Source organism: Nicotiana sylvestris, chromosome 11 (genome assembly GCF_000393655.2).
Source record: "Nicotiana sylvestris chromosome 11, ASM39365v2, whole genome shotgun sequence".
NCBI lineage: Eukaryota > Viridiplantae > Streptophyta > Magnoliopsida > Solanales > Solanaceae > Nicotiana > Nicotiana sylvestris.
This window is the reverse complement of record NC_091067.1, coordinates 139,104,504-139,123,481: the sequence shown is the minus strand read 5'-3', so window position 1 is coordinate 139,123,481 and position 18,978 is coordinate 139,104,504. Positions and strand designations below refer to the sequence as shown.

At 36.7% G+C, this 18,978-nt stretch overlaps 3 protein-coding genes across 4 annotated transcripts; all 3 read left to right on the top strand.

The window, feature by feature from the left end:
* Window positions 1-976: 976 nt before the first annotated feature.
* LOC138881737 (uncharacterized) lies at window positions 977-1,598 on the top strand. Its single transcript, XM_070161988.1, has 2 exons — window positions 977-1,487; window positions 1,519-1,598. Exons 1-2 carry the CDS (start codon window positions 977-979, stop codon window positions 1,596-1,598), a joined length of 591 nt encoding a protein of 196 aa, XP_070018089.1.
* On the top strand, window positions 1,482-11,314 carry LOC104241609 (protein THALLO-like). Its single transcript, XM_070163055.1, has 16 exons — window positions 1,482-1,645; window positions 2,772-2,863; window positions 2,999-3,068; window positions 3,722-3,858; window positions 4,076-4,216; window positions 4,307-4,446; window positions 5,059-5,146; window positions 5,894-6,070; window positions 8,059-8,223; window positions 8,368-8,442; window positions 8,673-8,809; window positions 8,918-9,035; window positions 9,951-10,201; window positions 10,476-10,539; window positions 10,640-10,708; window positions 10,795-11,314. Exons 1-16 carry the CDS (start codon window positions 1,621-1,623, stop codon window positions 10,918-10,920), a joined length of 1,875 nt encoding a protein of 624 aa, XP_070019156.1. The 5' UTR covers window positions 1,482-1,620; the 3' UTR covers window positions 10,921-11,314.
* A 1,165-nt stretch (window positions 11,315-12,479) lies between these two features.
* On the top strand, window positions 12,480-18,622 carry LOC104241579 (exonuclease V, chloroplastic-like). Of its 2 annotated transcripts, none has more exons than XM_070163053.1 (7): window positions 12,480-12,976; window positions 14,526-14,630; window positions 14,869-14,990; window positions 16,109-16,258; window positions 16,390-16,543; window positions 17,061-17,080; window positions 18,009-18,622. In XM_070163053.1, exons 1-7 carry the CDS (start codon window positions 12,551-12,553, stop codon window positions 18,238-18,240), a joined length of 1,209 nt encoding a protein of 402 aa, XP_070019154.1. In that variant the 5' UTR covers window positions 12,480-12,550; the 3' UTR covers window positions 18,241-18,622. The 2 variants fall into 2 exon arrangements, with proteins under 2 accessions (XP_070019154.1, XP_070019153.1); XM_070163052.1 differs by having other exon boundaries at window positions 12,481-12,976; window positions 17,061-17,137.
* Window positions 18,623-18,978: the final 356 nt, after the last annotated feature.

The following is an 18,978-nucleotide window of genomic DNA, read 5'->3' as shown; positions in this document are numbered from 1 at the left end:
CACTTCAAGCTTCTTCTTCCTCTGGGAAGATTGTTGAGCATGCCCCATCTGATGTTAGTGCCGGACCAGTATTTCCAGTTAAGATGCTGCCAAGGGCTCCATGCTCTCCTCCTTCCTGCTACCCTATTGGTGTTTCTGGTCATTCCTGTAGCAGCGGGGTGCTAATTTCAGAGATTGATACCTCTCAAGAAAATGGCGAGATCCTTTCGGCACCTAAAGTTCATATTGCTAGCAATGCTATGGCTTTGTATTCCTCCGGTAGGGGCAAGGAAAGGGTACATATAAAAGACACCTGTCCAATCTCGTCACGGATTGGAGGAAAGGATATGTCTTTCTGGATGGAGGATAAACTATTAAACTTTGAGAAGTTTCTAGGTGTTTCTTTTGAAGGGAAGGAAGATAGGGTGTTAGAACTGTTGTGGGAGATTGAGCAACAATCTTGTTATGATGGTACAGGGAGGGAGTTGGGTCAAGGTGTTAAGCAAAATAATTTAGGGGATGTAGTGGTGTACCAGAGAAGGGGCCGGGTGTGTGACAGGGAAGAAGGGAGCTCAGTTAGAGGGGGTGGGGAGAAGGGGGATATTGTTTCTTATGGAAGTTAAGATTCTTTCATGGAATGTGAGAGGGATGAATGACCCAAACAAAAGGGCCATCATCAAAGTGGGAGTTAGAGAGTAGGGTGCTAACCTAGTTTGCTTTCAGGAGACAAAAATGGAAGTTTTGTCGGATGTGATTGTGAGGAGTGTCTGGGAGGTAGTTGGGTAAAATATGACTGGGTTCCAGCAGCGGGAAGTGCCGGGGGCATTCTGCTAATGTGGAACGATAAAAGCTTGGAGGTAAAGGAGATTAAGAAGGGAGTTTTTCTTTAGCAGCTCTTGTCAAAGATAGAGTGAGTGGGGTGGAGTGGGGATTTGGGGGAGTGTACGGACCGGTAGGAGAAGAGTCCAAGGTGTTTTTCTAGGAGGAACTAGCTAATATGACGGGGGAATGGGACATTCCATGGGTTCTGGGGGGAGACTTTAACACTATTAGATTTCCAGAGGAGAGATTAGGGTGTAGTATAATTTCGAGGGCGATGGAGGAGTTTTCTGACTTCATCAATGATCACTTTCTCATTGATCTTCCTCTGTCAGGGGAAAGGTTTACTTGGGCCAGGGCGGAGGATTCCAACTCAAGGTCTAGACTTGATAGATTTCTGATATCGCCCTCCTGGGATGAGCTGGTGTGGAACGTGCTGCAGATTCCTTTACCTAGGCTGACTTCGGATCATTTGCCTATCTTGCTAGATGGATGCAGAGGGAAGGGGGTGCATGCTCCCTTCCGATTTGAGAACATGTGGTTGAAGGTGCCAGGATTTGGTGACAAGGTGAAAGAATGGTGGACAAGCTACAGTGTATCAGGGACACCTTCATTCCGCCTTTCGAAGAAACTTAAATTGCTTAAGGGAGATATTATTAGGTGGAATAAGGAGGGCTTTAACCTCTTTGGTTTCTTAAACCCTTTGCCTCATTCCTACAGTATTATACATAATGGGAAAGAAAGCAGGAAAGTTCAAGAAGAAGGAAAACAACAACGCTCCAAAAAAAAGCAACACGTGATTTTTACAATGAAGATGATGATATGATGAATGATGCTATCGATGCCTGTAAGTTTCCCTGTAAAAAATGTTTTTTTTAAGTGGAAAAACTTCTTTTTGTTAAACCCCAGTTGAATTTTATTTCAGTTTCTAGCTATAAATGGTAAATTTAGCAACATATACAAGAAATAAATATGCTAAAAATGGGGTTTTGAGCGAAAAATATACCTTTTGTTTTACCCAGTTGAAGTGTTTTCTGGGGTTTTTAGTTTTTTAGCTTTATGGCTGAAAAATTTAGAAATAGGTACAATGAAGAATGAAACTAATATGATTATCTTTTGAACTGAAGGTTTTATCTTTGCTATAAGTTTGAAGGTCATTTGTGTGCTAGAATTTTCAGCTTTACTGCTTTGTTATTAGCAATAGTTGCTAGAAAGAATGAGAATGACATATCTTTGAGCTCAATATTTAATTTTATCTTGCCCAGTTGAAGTGCATTGAGGGTTTTTGATATTTCCAGTTTTACAGCTCAAAATTTAGCAATTAAATAAACAGATTATAAGAAAAGGAAGCAAATTAGAAATAAAAAGAAAGATGATTTCTTTTTGAGCTGAAAAGTTTTTCTCCCTTAATAGTTGAATTCTCTTCTTTTCCTTTTTCTTGGGTTTTTTATATTAATGATTTGCTCCTAAGATATTAGCTATAAATGCACAACAAAAAGGATGAAAAAAGCATTATTCTGATCTCAAAATTTAATTTGCAGTATGCTGAGTTAAAGTTTGTTAAGGGTTTTGATATTTTCAGTTTTAATGCCTCTACAAGTAGCCAACAGAAAAAAAAAAGGAAAAAAATATAAATATTGAAATTAGTAATTGCTTTGATCTGAGAATTTACTGTTTGTTTTGTCTGCTTGATGTTCATAGCAGTAAAAAGTTAGAAAAATAGAAAAAAAAGAATGCAAAGAAATATCATTTCTTTTGAGCCAAATTTTTCCTCTGTTTATGTCCTGTTGAATTTTTATTTGGTTTTTAGGTATAAGAGAAGATAAAAGGTTTATAGTTTATAATTGCTAGTAGTTTGCATTTGTTTGTGTGTTTGCTTTATTTGAATCCACAGAGAGAGAGATAGCATTTCAGAGAAAATGGTTTTTATGCTAAAGATTTTCTATGTTACTGATCTATTTGTTTAAATGTAGTTCATGAACAGAGAGACATGATCCCACTGAATGTTAATGAAGATGATGCAGAGTCAGATGAAGATAACGAGCATCCTGTGTATGATCTTAAGGTGATACGGGTTTTCTTTTCCAACTTTTATCTTCATACTGAAAGTGTATAAACTGTATCAAGTAATCAGATTGCTAATTTGATGTAAGCAAGTCAACTAATTTCTCAAAGTTGGCTAACTATTTCATTTATGTAGGAGGATGAAGATGAGGAGGATGAAGATGACAACCTTGATGATGCTGAACTTACTGGCCTTGGTGCTAAAAGTGTGCAACTAAACTCGAACATGTGACTGCTTTTACCTATTGAAAAGAAATACTTAGCTGAATTGCATATCCTGTTTCTCCCGTTATGATTTTTTTTTCCTGATATTCCTTCTGAAGGCAGCTTAGAACAGATGATTAGCTTATATTTGTTCTAGGAGTTTCCTGTCCCCAAAAAGAAGAAGCAAAAATAAAGCAGAAGAGAAAAATAACATCTTGTACTATTTCAACCGCTCAGTAATATTTTGAAAATGCATGCGGGGTGGTGGTGGTGGTGGGAAGAATTATGCAATTCCTATTGTTTGATTAGTGAATTGATGCTAATTAGTTCGGAGATTAAATAATTAATGACGTGTTCGAACTGCGTAAATACTGCACGAAGCTGAGTAGCTCTAACCACTAAGTTATAGTACTATTTCTACTGCAGCTCCTAAATATGAGTTTCTCTGCACTGGGCTGCTACACATAAACGGCAGCTGGAAGATTCTTTCCATTCTCATATATTGACTGAATTGATAAGCTGATTGGTTTCCTTCAAATAATAGTTGTTTTTTCATTTGTTTTGGTTCTCGATCTCTTACTGTTCGCCTCTTTTTTGCATCTTCTGCTTGGGGCAATTTTTTAATATCTAATTTGAGTACCTATTTTTACTTTAGTTGCCAGGACACAGAAATATTTACGAGCTACAATGGGCGGGGTTGAGGATGAAATGCACGATGAAGCTGAAGAGGAGAAAGAAGAGAGGCCACTGTGGGGACGAGGAAAAAATATCTATTATTATCAAGATAAGCAGGTAGGACTTTGCCTAATTATTTGGTTCATTTTTATTTTATTATGACATTATATATGGTATGCTTGGAGAAACCAGTATTTTCTGGCGCTAAAAAAAAAACAATCTGACGTCTGAGGAATATCCTCTCCTTACCGTTTCAACTGTACCTGTAACATAGTTCTTTGATCATGTTGTCATTTGTGTGCAATACTTGATGTTTGAACATTTTGTTTGTTAGGGTCCCGAGCAAGAGTCGAGTGATGAGGGCCTTATCGCGGAGGAAGAGGCAGAGGTCTTGAGATTGCAGCAGAAGAAAGCTAAATCCTTATCTGCAGAGGATTTTGGTCTTGAAGATGATGAAGAGCAGCTTACATTGGAGGTAAGAAATTCAATTTCTATACAACGTCCATTCGATGATTTGTTTCTATCTTTTGTGGTGGGATGTGCATTCTTATGGATAACATTGCAGGAAATTTTGGCCCAAGGAAAATCTGGAGTAACAGTTTCTGCAGATGGAGAAGCCAAAAATGAAACTGGCACTGCTTACGAGGAAGTGCAGAAGGATTTCAATGCTTTGACGAAAGAAGAGCAAATGGATGTTGTCTATAGGTGAGCTTCTCTGTCCTGCATATGCTGATTTCGTTGTGACATGTTGCTTCTTTTAAGTTTTATTTCTTGTCATTGACAACAACATTATGTTATATCACCAAGCATCATGATAATATCAGTATGGAAAATTTTGGAGGGAGGCACATAGGTTAATAAATTTGAAATAGATATCACTATGATTCTAAACAAATAGAAGAGAAAAAGGCAGGCGATCAATTAAGGTGTCATACTAGCCAGTGTATGCTTAATTTTACTGATAAAGGTTGTGGAAGTTGACAAAGAACAAAAACCCTATGTGTTTCTCAGTTCAGACTTCAGTAATGACAATAATGTTTGAGGACTCATCTCTGCGATGTCCTCAATTTAGCTATTTAAAAAGGGATCAGGTTATATATTTCTTCAGGTTTCAGTAGGAAGTTTTCGATAGTTTGCAGCTGTCCCACTGATCTGCAAGGGGGTGGCGGACTTGAGAATATTGAACACCATACTGAACAAAGCTTACTGATTCTACTGTCATTGGCTAGATGTTATATCATCTCTGGTAGGCAGCAAACATCAACTGTTTGCAGCCTAGATTATGCTTTTGACTCTATGATCTTTTTGTGATTACAGTTCTGCACCTGAATTGGTTGGTTTGCTATCTGAGCTTAGTGAAGCGCTTGAGCAGCTCGATAACAAAGTTAATCCTATACTCAACAAGGTATGTGCATTGTGAAATTCCACTAGCTACAGGTTACTTGGTCTCCTCATTATGCTATACAGACCAGAGACTGCTTGGAAGATTCTTGTCTGAGTGCTTCTGGCAAGATTCTATTTTGAGGATTCTATTCTGATTTTGTATTTATTTAAAATTGTAGAAATAAACTTGTTCCTCTTTTGCTACTGTTACTATCTTTTTTATTTTTGTTTCATTTCAAAAAAAATCTGATTATGACTTCATATTCTTATCTTGGAAATAATGATGTCATTGAAATAAGAAAGAAGAGAACTATTCTAACTTGAATCTTTTGTTTTCTAATTTAAATAATGTAAATATGGAATGTAAGTAGGCGAGGGGGTGGATGTAGCCAAGTGGAACAAGGATTGAATTTACATTGTGAAATCTACTGCTACAATCTAGACCTGTTTGGCTGTGGTTCCTTTTGAACACTTTTGGGGGTTTCTTCAGCGATGTAAAACCTCTATAGTTAATAGTTGCATTGGCTCTGATACTGGCATAAAGGCGTTCTGCTGAAAGGATGAAATAATTAAGCTTTAGAAATGATTGGGTGGAGACTTGGAGTAGTGTCAACCAACTAGTATAGTTAAAACAATAAGAGTTGACTCATATAACAATGGTGTAAGCTGTTCTCCTAGTCTGAAAATGAATGCAGCTTTTTGTAAAATAGGTTGATCTTGGAATGATATTGCACGTGTCAGCATTTAACTTCTATTTTTCTCTATTAAGATTAATGGAGAGAATATGATAAAAGGTGGGATGCACTACATTGAGGTGAAGAAGCTACTTCTGCTGTCATATTGCCAAGCTATCACCTTCTATCTTCTTCTCAAATCCGAGGGACAACCAGTGCGTGATCATCCAGTCATTTCACGCCTTGTGGAGATCAAGAATTTGTTGAATAAGGTTACAACTCTTATCCAGTTTTGTGAAAAGCGGTCGCTTCCTCGCTTAAAGCGAGAAGCGAAGCGAGGCGACACTATGACCGCTTCTGCTATATGAGGCGACTCAGGTAGGCAAAAGCGTGCGCTTCGCACTAAAATGCGAGAAGCGACGAAGCTAAGCGAGGCGACCAAAGCGAACACTTCTCTGTTTTAAACACCTGCCAGCCGATTTGATTAAAAAGAAAGGTGTTTTTTTATTAAAACATACTACCAGCAGCAACAGAGAGAAAGAGGCTAGGATTCCGAGTCTTGTACACTCTTCTTCTTCTTCTTCTTTCACTGTTTCAGCGTCCAAATAGCAGTGAAATGCTGGCGATTTTTTTTCCCTTCGGTTCTTCTTTCTCAGTCTTATCCTCTTCGTTGAAATGCTGCCCAGTTCTTCTTTCACTATTTTTATGCTGCCCAGTTTTTAACACAATGGTATACCGCCCTTCCTCTTAACAGAATTTATTTAATATTTTTTTAAAATTCCGCTTCACTTCAAAAAAGCGAGCGCTTCGTTTCTCGCTTCTCGCTTTAAGCGAAATGAGGGTTGTCGCTTTTCCTCGCTTCACGCTCTTCACAACACTGCTCTTATCTTATGATTCAAACAAAAAAACATGGCCAAGTTACTGCATGCCTGTTTTTGTTCATTCTGTTAATGATGACATTTTGCTGAAATCAATCTCTTGATTATGTGGTCCAGATATGCATAATGATGAGATATGAGTCATATGACTGCTTTATTTCCTCTTAGATGTCTGCTAAGCAAAATGAGCTCACATACACATGTTGACAACATTTGCTTGACCACCTCATATGGTAATATCTGTAGACTTGCAATTTTAAAGATAACTTAAGCTGTTAAAAAAGTAAAAGGTTAATACAAGCTGTAATGAGTGTAATTATTTAGCTCCCGGAGAAAGTTAGAGGCCACTTTATTATCTATTTGATGCTTATGGTTTCAATTTTTTAAAACTTATTCTCGTTCTAGAAGTCTATGCTGAATCTGTCTGTATCTGGGCCATATGGCCCGTATTAGTGTAGTGCAAAAAGTATCCTAGTGCTACTCTGAAGTGCAAAAGGTATCCTAGTGCTTCTCTGAACTTGTTTGTTCATCCACATGACTGCATGTGGATAACCTCCTAAGCTTTCTTTCCTGCCCCTTTTTACCCCCCCCCCCTCCCCCAAGTTTTGCAGCAGCATCCTGTATTATCCTTTTTCCCAAAAATACATTCAGCATTAAATTCCACACGTATGTAACAAGTTTTAAATGTAAAAGAAAATGATAAGCATCTTTCAGTTTCTCTGAAGTTCCATTGATGCCTCTGCAGATTTCAGCTCTAACAAATGGATTAATTTTCTATGGTGCTCTGCTGTTCTACAGAATTATGGAAAGGGAAACCCCTTTTTTTCCTCTTCTGCAGTTCTTTGTAAAAGGACATAACATTCACTTATTCCTACCAGCCCCGACTGTAAAGTCCTTTCCGTACCCAAGTATCTTTTCTTTTTCTTTCATGTTGGTTTACAAATCTTTAAATTCCTAAATTTACTACTCTTGCATACCTCTTCTTAAGTGAATACCCCATAAAATAGTCTCCAGCATTCTTATTGCTTTATTTGATGAACTAAATCTGTCTGTCTAGCATAGCTTGCTAAACTCATACATGAAATTAGTTAAATATGCGGATTTCCGGTGAAGGGATTCTTTAATTCTTGAATCAAGTTTAGAGTCTTAGAGAATTTGAAATGGAAATGATATGTTAACTGATCGTTACCAAACATATTAAATTTGTCAAATGTGTACCGAATTAACACGCTTAGCTTGCTTAGATGCTAAATGATGTTACCAAATAGTTGCCAAGTCCTCTCCTTGTTCTTCTGATTTATTTGAATCTTGGCTAGCTTCAATGCGCATACCCTGCTCCCCTCTTCCCATCTTTCTAGGTGTTGACGAATTCATTTTTGCAGATGAAAGAACTTGATGGAAATCTTCCTTCTGAACTAGAAGACTTTCTGCTCAAGAATGTTGATAATGTAACTGGTGTAAAGTTGGCGGGAAGTAACTTGGATTCTGAACCTCTCCCCATTAGTCACAAGCCTTCTGTGGCATTAGCTGATGTTCAAAAAACAGAGGTAATTTCCAGTTTGATTCATCTTATTTTGTTGCTCGAGCATCCCATCATCATTTGTTTATTTGGGCTAATTTGATTGAAAACCTTTTGTATTTTTTATTAAGCAACCATGAAAAATTTAGTGTAATTTTCCCCTTCTTTGTAGCCTCATGAAGCTGAGTTGGTGGAGGCAAATGGTTTAAAGAGTCAACAGAAAAACGAATCAAAACGCAAACGTCAGGTAAATGGTGTATGTGTCTAAGCACATCTCTGTTCTGCTTATCAACCATCAGCAGGCGAGTCCACTGTCACTGTTACAATGCAAATGAAATATAACCAGACTAGTACCAATGTCATTGTCTTTTTATTTCTAACAGCTTTTTCATCCATGTTCCTATTTGTCGCAAGACCACCAGACCTCTTCTTCTTTTACCAGTAAGTTCAAATTAGCTAATTAAAGAATTGTGGCAGGATGATCAAGTTGGTATCCAGAGCAGGGAAATGTTAAAAGTGAGAGCTGACCTTGAGGAAAAATGGAAGCAGACAGGTGTAAGTTCCATTTCACGAAAACATGAAAAAGAAAACAAGCGCGTGCGACTACTGAATGGGTATTAATTTGCTTCCCGATATGTTGCTCCATATACGTCTTCTGTTAATCTACATAACTTAATGCAAACATGAAATCACTGATGGGAAGTCCAATGAATTATATGCAGGCAGTTGGCAGCACCTGATGATTTTGATGATGATGCCATGGTTGCTGGAGATGATCCTGAGATACGGAGTTTAAATAAGCTGTCTAGGCTTGTAACTCCTCAAGTAGCGAGACCCAAGGTGTGGATCAGAAATGCTTTAATTTTGTGTTCGTTTTGTTGATTTTCACGTAAATAAATAACCTATTTCGTGTGAGTGTATGCAACTGGATTGAGGTCGATTCTCTGTACTCTTGGAATTTGACAGTCCTTTCAACTTGTGTCTCTGTTTGTGGCTCCCTTTCGCAAAATAGTGGCCCCCTTCTCCTTTATTGGTGATCACTTGACTGTTTTCCCTTATTCCTTCTTGCCTCTCTTGTAGCAATTCCCAGGTGTTTCAAAAAAAAACCCTGTTTGGCCTTGATAATCATAAATGGCCAACTGATTTGTGACGGAGGGAGTATATCTATGCATGTGTTTCATAGAAGTTACATCTTTATGTGTGCTCTTCTTAAGAGTTGAATGAGGTCGCAATATGTTATTTGAGTTATATTCAACTGCATGCAATTGTTAAGTTTTTAATTCTCCTGTGTGCTTATCAGGGTGAAGGCAACTATGTTTCTACTGTTTTCTAGCTGTGGCAATTAGGATTAATTGGAAACCCTTCATGTTTGACACATATTGTGTTAAATTGCCTTTCTCTTCGAGTTAAAATTGAATAATTGTGATATACCCTTTCACAAATATCATAGAAATACAGTGTGGTAGACCGGGAGTAGTATTATTGTGCAAGCAGTTTTTACTGACAATATTCAGGTAGCTGCCTGCTAAATTGGCTTTGGTGATCTGCACTTCTTCTCCTTTCATGTTTCCTTGGTATTATTTTTATATATTTAGATGTGTGTTTGTTTGTGTATTTTGCTTTTGTTAAAGTAGATGTGTGCTATAATCATTTTTCCTTGCATGGAATGTTTTTTGAGCATTCAAAGTTCTTTAGTATGTCTTATGTGACTTAACCTAACTAGATGTTTTATAACAACTTTTGTTCCTTTGAAAGGTAATTTCTGGTGATGATGATTTACCAAAGCGAGACGACATTGGAGAACGGAGAAGAAAGCATGAACTGAGAGTTCTAGCCGGAGCCGGTGTTGAACCTTCTGATGATGTTGAAGATGAGCCCGGTAACCATGCAAGTGATGATGTTGCTAGTTCTGACGATGGTGAAATGGACTCAGATTTGGAATTCTATAAAGCAGTGGAAAAGCAACATTCAGCTAAGCTTGCTGCTAAAGAAAAGATGTATTCCAGGTTAGACTCGTATTGTTTAAGATTTTTAAAAGCAAGCTCATTCCACCTGCTAACTACTTTCATTTGAAAGATTTTTAGGATACCCCATCGATATGGATTATTATGTATTTTCCTTCTAAGTCGCGCATCTTTTTTTGATAAGATCCTCCGGCATTTGTTTCTCTAGCTCAATGGCATCCTTTGCTTGGCTATTTTTTCATTAGTGCATAACCTGGAAACAGACATGCATTTGTTCACTTTGATTCACTTAATTCACCATAATTTGCCACTGTAGAGCCCCAGTTATTTCGTCGACAACAGAAACGCTTGTGGATGGGAAGCGCCAGATAAATTACCAGGTATGACATACTAGCTTTGTTACCAGTTGCACTCATCACCTACATTTTTTTTCTTTTCTTTTTGGTAGTTTCACTAAAGTCGGTTTTCTGTTATTTCTAGATGGAGAAGAACAGGGGACTTACTCGTCATCGTAACAAGCTAACTAAAAATCCAAGGAAGAAGTACAGAGTAAGTGGCTAAAGCAGAATGCTTGTGCGTGAGCTAAATTCCTGATATAACAATGTTGACAAAAATTCTGTCCGTCTCTCTCTCAGGGAAAACATGAGAAGCAGCAGAAACGTAGGAAAGGACAAGTTCGCGATATCAAGACGCCAAGTGGTCCTTATGGTGGAGAAACTACAGGAATTAATGCTGCTAGTAGGCGCAGTATCAGATTATAGGAATGAGTTCTTGGCTTCTTTCTACACCTGGAGTATAGGTGAAGGCATTCTCTTTGCACCGAGGCCTTTGGTTTTACATTTACATGACGTGTGGGTTAACGTACGTCACAGAGATTCGAACCCTTCTGCAGACGAAAGCCTATGATTTTAAGTGGAGAAGGGTAGAGGGGTCGGCCCATTATCCACCAGACTTCCAAACCAATCTCTGATGGCCTATATATTTTTCAGTTTTCAAAAAAGACTATTTTTTTTTCTGCAAGCGTTTTTGTTGTGGTTAAAAGTGGTTTTTTTTTTCTTCCTTCCAATTTTTCTCCCCTGGAAAAGGGAGTGGAAAGGGATGTATAAGATGAATTTGAAGTGCTTATGTTTCTTATTTAAGCTTTTTAATTGTTTATTTCGTGCTGGTCTCAGCTTACATAAAATTGTGATGGTTAGCTTTACATTTTACATAAAGGGTGTGTTTGGTATGAAGAAAAACATTTTTCGGAAAATTTGTTGTCATAACGGGTGTGTTTGGTACAACGGAAAATGTTTTCCGTGGAAAATATTTTCCAAGAAAATGTTTTCTTGAAAAACAAATAGTAACCTTATTCATTTTCCGGTGTTTGGTACGCAAATTAAGGAAAATGACTTCTCAAGAGTATTCATAAATAATTTAGATATAATAATAAAGCCATAAACTTTCAAACCAACAATTTTTTGAACCCACAAATTTCATAAACTTTCGAATTGCTAAGTGGAATTTCGAACCCGTAAACTTTATAATTCTAAACCTGTAAACTTCCAAACATATAAACCTCCGAACTCATAATTTTGAAACTTTTAAAATTTTTAACCTTTAAATCGATAAATAAAAAAACATAAATTTAAATTACAAAAAAAAAGTTAAAAAAATGTTTTTTTGTGCGGGGTGGGGGTGGGGGGGTGGGGGGGGGGGAGTGGGTGGTGTAGAAAAACGGAAAAACAGAAATTTGAAATTGCAAAAAAGAAAAAAAAATTAAGGTAAAAAAATATTTTTTTTGGCATGAGGGGTGGGGTGGAGTAGTAGTAGGATGGGTGGTAACAGAAAAACTTTTTTTTTTTTTGGGAGAGAGGGGGTGGGTTGGTGAGGGTGTGGAAGGTTGAGAAGGAGTTTAGGAAAATATTTTTCCTTCTCTTGATAAGGAAAATGAGTTCATAAGGAAAATGTTTTCCAAAACATTTAAGCCAACCAAACATGAGAAAATTAAAAAACTTCGTACCAAACACACCCGTTGGAATTATTATTAAATTTTGTGATCCTATGCGGTCTGTATATTATACCTTAATCTCTGCAACCAATCTGCCTCACCATTTTCTCTTCTTACGTTTTTAAAAATACAAATTATTTCTCACTAAAAATACTTTTTTTAAAAAGCGCTTTTCAAAAAAAAAAATACCAAGCTTATTCTACAAGCTTGGCAAAACATGATATTACTATTCGGGATTTAACAAAAAGAGAGAAAGTAAAAAAAAAAAAAACGGTTAAGTAGTACTCCATTCTTTTTAAATTTAAAATTTAGTTGACCGACTTTCATAAAAACAAGTACTGAATATATTAATTCCAAAAACATGGCTCCGATCCCGTATTCCTGGCGTTCCTAACGGTCACATGCCACGACTCGGTACCAACTCGTCCAAAATGACCGAGTCACAATCACCGAGTCACTTCCCTCCTCCTGAAGAAGAAGAACCAACACAAAACCAGAACACACCATTTCACGTTCCAGTAGAGATCATCAGCGACGAAGAAATGGCGCTAATCGAAGCTGCCTTCGCCGCCACGCGCGCTCTGGTGTCATCTCCACCACGCGCTTCTTCATCGGCTCATTTCCGTGAAAACGTCAGGTCGATTAAGTCAATTACTCTGTTATCAAAACGGAGTATTTCGAGTTGTTCGCAGAGTGATCCGTTTGTGATCGATGTAGAAGATTCTGGAAGGTTAACAAGTAGCCAGAAGAGGAACAGAGTTGTTGATTCGTTGTTGCATCGGTTTCGGAGGAAGAGAGGCTTGTCTGTTACTGATATTACTGCCACAGTATGAATTTTCATTTGTTTTTTTTAATACAATTTGGTTTAGTTTTGTTACAATTTGATGTCATTTTGATGTTGAATTTTGAAAAATCTGTAGTTCTGCTAATGTTTCCTCATCCATTGTTAAGTGGAAAGCGGAATTCAGAATTTCAGCCTGTTTTGTTGCTTTGTACATAATGGTGTTTATCATTATTGGTCGGTCTTACTAGATACCAAGTTTAAGATAGTAATTTGACTTTTACATTATAATTGCATGATAGAGAAATATTAAAGTAATTTGAAAAGTTAATTTGGTAGAGATATTATCACATAAAATTTTAATTTTGAACAGTTCAAGGAATTGAATTTTTCAAAGTTGTGACTGTTTATATAGAAATGAAATTGTGTTAAACATCTTCGGCCGTCCCAAAAAGGTTAGATAAGTTGTGACACGAAGAGTGTTCTTTTAATCAGTTTGCTTTAGTTGTGCTACAATTCAACGGCTTTGATGTTGTAGTTTGACAAAAGCTGTGGTCTTGCTGATGTTTCATTATTTGAGTGCTATTCAATAGTTTGCTATAAGAAAATATCACACCAAATTTTCTAACTTGACTTGTGCAATGAATGAATTATTGAAGCTGTGAAAGTTGTATCGAAATCAAATGGTGCCAAAAAATTTGTGACGTCCTAGAGTAAAAGGAGTGTCAGATAAGTTGGGGGTAAATAGAGTATTTTCTTTTGATCTTTTATTTGGGTTCTTTTCTTGTGATCTTTGGGTAGATAAATATAGGTTGGACATGTTATTTGAATTGTTCCGCAGACAGACTTGAGTATTGAGATGGACCAGGGTGAAGTGACATTACTCATCTGTTTTTTTTTTTTTTTTTTAAGTTCTAGGATTTAGTATGATGTTTAGTGCAAAAGATCTGCGTCATTTGAGAATCACTTGGATTTTACATGAGATTGCAAGAATTTTGAATCTAGGTCAGGTCATTTGCACATATATTGCATCGACACGATGCTTTTTCATGGTGACCATTCCGGAATATGTTGGAATTCATTGACCATATGATTCTGGATTTTAATATTCTTCCACTAATAGGAAGGACAGCTGGGCCATTCGTCTCAAATTCAAATTTTCTTTGTGTTCAGTAACAATTTTGATTTTGTTGTTCTTTTGGTCTCAAGAAGCAGATTAGTGTTGTTGAGTGCTAACCAATATGAGTTGCAAGACTTCATAGAAAACAATGATTTAGGCCTTGTATGGCTGAAACTTGTATTACTAATATCTTTTCCTTTGATTTCTCATGCTGTCATTGTGGATCAGTCTGGTTGGTAAGATATGTTACTAGGATAGAACTGCTCAATAATTTTATCTGCTGTGGCATTTTTATTTGAGAAATTTGGCTAGTGTAAAGGAAGTACTTGTTTGAGCCTTTCTGGTGTGAACGTGTTATGCATTGGTTCTGTTATATATTTGTAAGTCATTGTGCTATGTGGGGGCAGATAGTTTTAATCCCTAAAACATGAAGTGTATTGATTACTAGTCCTCATTATCACAAGTCTGCCTTCAGGAATGGTGTGAAAAAAAGATGGAGTATTCTCTTCTCGGTGGCAAGCCCGAAAAGACCAAAGCTATGAAAGCTGGTAGCATTCGTCATGAAGCACTCGAAGAAGAGGTATTCCTTATATATGTTTGAGTGATTAAGGCAGACACACTTTGATATGACAGATATTTTATACTATCCTGTATGTCAGTTTACTGAGAGGATATTACAGAGATAATATCAAGAGTTGTGCAAATACGAACGTATTTATCAGTGCTTACCGTTTTTGTTTTCAAAGTGATTCTTTAGTATATTCTTGTGTTTTAGTTATTGCTCATTCTTACCTTTCCATGATTTTGAGTGTATGCAGGTGATCAAAAGGGTAAAAGTTCATGTTACGTCAGCTGAAGATGTGTGGGCATTGAAGTTCTTGAATTTCATAGTTGGCGCAAACCAACTATTATTTGATGGATTAACACGTGAATTGCCTTTGTAAGTCTCTTTTTAAACTTTTTGTTTGTTCATAATAATTTTTTAATTCCTATAAGTATGACTAGTTGATAATAGTGTTCCACATCAAGAATTTATTTTAAACTAATGATCTTATTTATTTGTGTGTATCTATAAGCATTTAAAAAAGAAAAAGCAGGTCTATATACTTAAGTGTCATATACAGACTTTGTGATCCACTAATGAAAAAGGCCTTGACCCTTTAACATCACATCTGTAACATTTCATCAACTTAAAATTTTTACCTACCAACTAGATTAGTTTGGCGTTATTGCAGACCTAAAATAAATAGATAAATAAGTCTCATATCTAACAGTTTAAACTTTTAGATGAGGTGATCACGCAATTTAACATTATGTCATAGTATGCAAAGGTCTATATGCAAGACTCACTTCTACTCATTTTCAAGAAGAATTTTCACGTGCTTGACCCAAGAAAAAGAGTCAAGCAGTCCCTACGGCACAGCTTATTATAAAAAATAAAAAAAAACTAAATGTGTCTCCTTTTTAATAGTTTAAGCTTTTAGATCAAATAGTTACACCATATAACAGTTGTAATTGGGTTGATAGAAAGATTGCTTCAACGTTATGCAGATAAAATTGCTGAACTCATCTTTAACTGCATGGTTTAGATTAGGGACCCACACGCTGTGGATTTCGTTATTTATTTTCTCTTTAGACTGTAGACCTGGGAAAATAGAGAGTATCAATATATGTTTCACTGGATATTTACATTTCCATTTATTCTTGTCCAGTTGTTTTCCTGTAAAGCACATACAAAACTATATAAGTTAATGCCCATATGAAGTATCTGTCTTTGTCCCTACACGTCGACACCTGTTGACACCATGACCCTATAGGTGTATGTCCTTGCATGCAGTTGTGCATGCACGCAATTCCTTGATGTCCGTCCAAAGGCACTTGTTACTGAATGCATAATCTCACAATAATTCACCTCAAACTTTATCTTTGCACATGACATATAGGATTTTCCTCTTTAACAAGTTCAGTAATTCCTGCATAGTAGGAAAGAAAATTATGAAATATCCTTTATTATATTCATCCTTAAGAGCTTCTGGGCTAATTCATTTGGTTCATCAGAGTAGGTTTTGCTGAAGGTGTTTGGATGGTGGGAATTATTGATGAGATACGAATGCCGAAAGGAGAAAGTGATACATACCCAATGTTAGTCGACACAAAAACACGAGTAAGAGCTAGCCTTCCTGGTGAACCGCAACGGAGGAATGGAAGGTATAGCTTTGCACTTAATGTTGAAAGCTGTCTGATGAGAAGGAGATATGCAACGGAATGAAATTTTCTTATTATTGAAATGTGCTTATGTGTACAAAATCTAATGAACTTGGTGATCCCTTTTTTGGCAGGCTTCAATTAATGTGCTACAAGCATCTGTGGGACAGCTTAGTGGCTGATGAATTCCCCTCCAGACAGTTTTTTGATTTCTTCTCTCTGAATCCGTATCAGATTTTATCCGCTGAAATCAGAGAGAATACTGCTAAATGTGGATTCCCTGCAGAGGTATTACCCAAAGACACTAACTTTTTCAGGATAAAAGTTTATAGTTTCTTATTGTTATGAAAAAGAACAGGAGAAATGGGTACATAATTTGATGTTGTAGGATCTTGAGCCAAGTACCTGAATAAGTTTCCTCATGCCCGTAGAAGATCATGTGCAGGAAGCAGACAACTTTTTTGGTGTCTAGACCAACTCTAAACAATCACTTTCAAGGCACTAAACTTGAGTTCTCTTAAAATTTTACTTCGCCATTTCTTAAAATTTTCTCTTTCTGAGAAGCCGCTTGTCGTGATGATTAATTATACCTGGATAAAAAAATGACAACTTTACTTCGGCGGAAAAGGACTAAAGGATGTGGTTCAGCAGCTTTTACATCGCATCCCAATGGGTGCCTAGTTTACTTAAAAAAGTGTAGCCAGCTTAGTTTTCCTGCTATGGAAATCGTACTGTTGTTTTAGCCTTTGGAAATATTTTGTTGATAGCTTGTTTTTTTTCAGCTTACTCTTTGGTGTCAATGCAGACTCTCACCGATATGTTGAGGTACCTTCGCAATACTTGGAACATGCTTCCACCAGCACATGAGCAACTACTGTTGAGGTGGATTGAAATTTCATATAGTATGCTGATGTTTCACAATTTTCAGATGGTAGAAATAGAGATTTTTCAAGCATCACTGTTTTTTTTTGGATCAACTTCATGAAAATGAATGCATATGCTGCATTCTGGTGTTTCCAACTTTTTCTACCACTATATCCGTGTCGATGTTGCTTTTATTTCTGTTATTGACTTCTTTCTCTGTTTCTCTCGTTTGGCTAGTGAGATGTCTGAAGTTGACCTTCAGAATCATCACCTAAAAACTCCAAATTAAAAAGAGTTTCTTCATCTTTTTAGTTGCTTTCTATGTTCTTTTGTTATAAACATGAAGCCCAGCATGAACTGAATTTTTTTATGGAGGAGATATCAAGGTTGGACTCTCATGAAGAAGTGATCTAAGAGTTGATTATTCGATGACTCTCTAATTTTTTTACCTCTGGAGATAGTCCTCATGTTTCTATGCTTTCACCCAGTTTTCCTATATTTTTCTCTATATTTTCAATTTATACGTTTTTCCTGATTTCTTTAGTTTCATTAATCAATTTTTATAATCAGACAGTTTCATCAGAGGCGGAGCCAGGATTTTAAGTTAGTGGGTTCGGGATTCTAATCCATAAAGTTACTGGATTCTACATTTGATAAATTGATACATATTTAATGAATTTTTTCAGACAAATACAAGGTTTGAACCAAAATTACTGGGTTCAGCCGAACCCGCATCGGACACTCTGGCTCCGCCCCTGAGTTTCATTAGTCAGATTTAATATCCAAACCAAACAGGCTCAAGAAAGTTCATTTGCTGAAGCGTCATCTCATGCATTAGTATAGACCCTTTTATATATTAGAAACTAAATTGTGGATTCTTTCTCTGCAGATATGAATTACAAGAAGATCAATCATTGCTTGGTGAAGATCAGTTTGAGTATGATCTTAACTGGGTAAAGGGCCAAATAAAGTCTTCTTTAGAGGTTTGGCGAGGAGAAAGAGAAGCCAGTTACACCCCCGAAGAGGAGCGCTGGAAATGCAGATCTTGCAAGTTTGCTTCTGAATGTCCAGCCAGCAATTGTGGCTCCCAAGAAGGAAGGACACTGAATGCTAACAGCTAAGTTTTGCAAGATAAGTTTCCAACTAGATCCTTAATAAATTGAGAATATGTTCTGCGCACTGATAGTGTAAAGGAATTTTACACTACCAGATTAAATTGACCGATATAACATGTGACTCACCGTATCAAGCCGGATAGGTAACATGGAGAATATTACTATGCCGTAACTAGTTAAATTGCATTGATAGTGTAAAAATTCTTTACACTATCGGTGAATAGAATTTAAAGTCTAAACAAATTCGGGTACACAATTGTGTTCAAAGAAGCTAGCAGTTTTTAATACTCCTAGCTGTAGGTAGATGCTGAATCTGAAAATTCATTGTTGTACCAATTCTTGTTTTTCGCATTGCAAGTTTATTCGTTTTTCTTGTAATTATTATTGAGCCTGAACTTGTCCCTTCAGAGACATCCGATAAAATTGCTGAGCCTGAACTCGGTTTCGTTTTGTAATGTCAAAGGTATTGAGATGACAACTGTGTTTGATATACGCAGGACTGTTGATGAAGCAGCCAATTCTTAATTTAATGTATTAGTCATTTGGTTTACTATCTAGTTATGCGCAGATATATAATGTAGTGATTGTTTATGTAGTGAATATTAATACAAAAATTATTTACAGTGAATTATAAGAGAGATTGTTAAGGGGGTGAATAATAATACATGGGTTGTTGTATACAACAACATACCCGGTATTATCCTACACCGTGGGATTTGGGGAGGGTAATGTGTACCCAAATCT

What these genes read in the sequence shown, in the direction of transcription:
- LOC138881737 (XM_070161988.1), top strand. Translation starts at nt 977, where the DNA reads ATGACGGGGGAATGGGACATTCCATGGGTTCTGGGGGGAGACTTTAAC. An exon ending in GGAGGGCTTTAACCTCTTTG is followed by an intron (nt 1,488 to 1,518) that starts GTTTCTTAAACC and finishes TCATTCCTACAG; the next exon opens with TATTATACATAATGGGAAAG.
- LOC104241609 (XM_070163055.1), top strand. Translation starts at nt 1,621, where the DNA reads ATGATGAATGATGCTATCGATGCCT. An exon ending in CAAATGGATGTTGTCTATAG is followed by an intron (nt 4,447 to 5,058) that starts GTGAGCTTCTCT and finishes TTGTGATTACAG; the next exon opens with TTCTGCACCTGAATTGGTTG. An exon ending in TCAAGAATTTGTTGAATAAG is followed by an intron (nt 6,071 to 8,058) that starts GTTACAACTCTT and finishes TCATTTTTGCAG; the next exon opens with ATGAAAGAACTTGATGGAAA.
- LOC104241579 (XM_070163052.1), top strand. Translation starts at nt 12,551, where the DNA reads ATGCCACGACTCGGTACCAACTCGTCCAAAATGACCGAGTCACAATCA. An exon ending in TTACTGATATTACTGCCACA is followed by an intron (nt 12,977 to 14,525) that starts GTATGAATTTTC and finishes GTCTGCCTTCAG; the next exon opens with GAATGGTGTGAAAAAAAGAT. An exon ending in TTAACACGTGAATTGCCTTT is followed by an intron (nt 14,991 to 16,108) that starts GTAAGTCTCTTT and finishes TTGGTTCATCAG; the next exon opens with AGTAGGTTTTGCTGAAGGTG.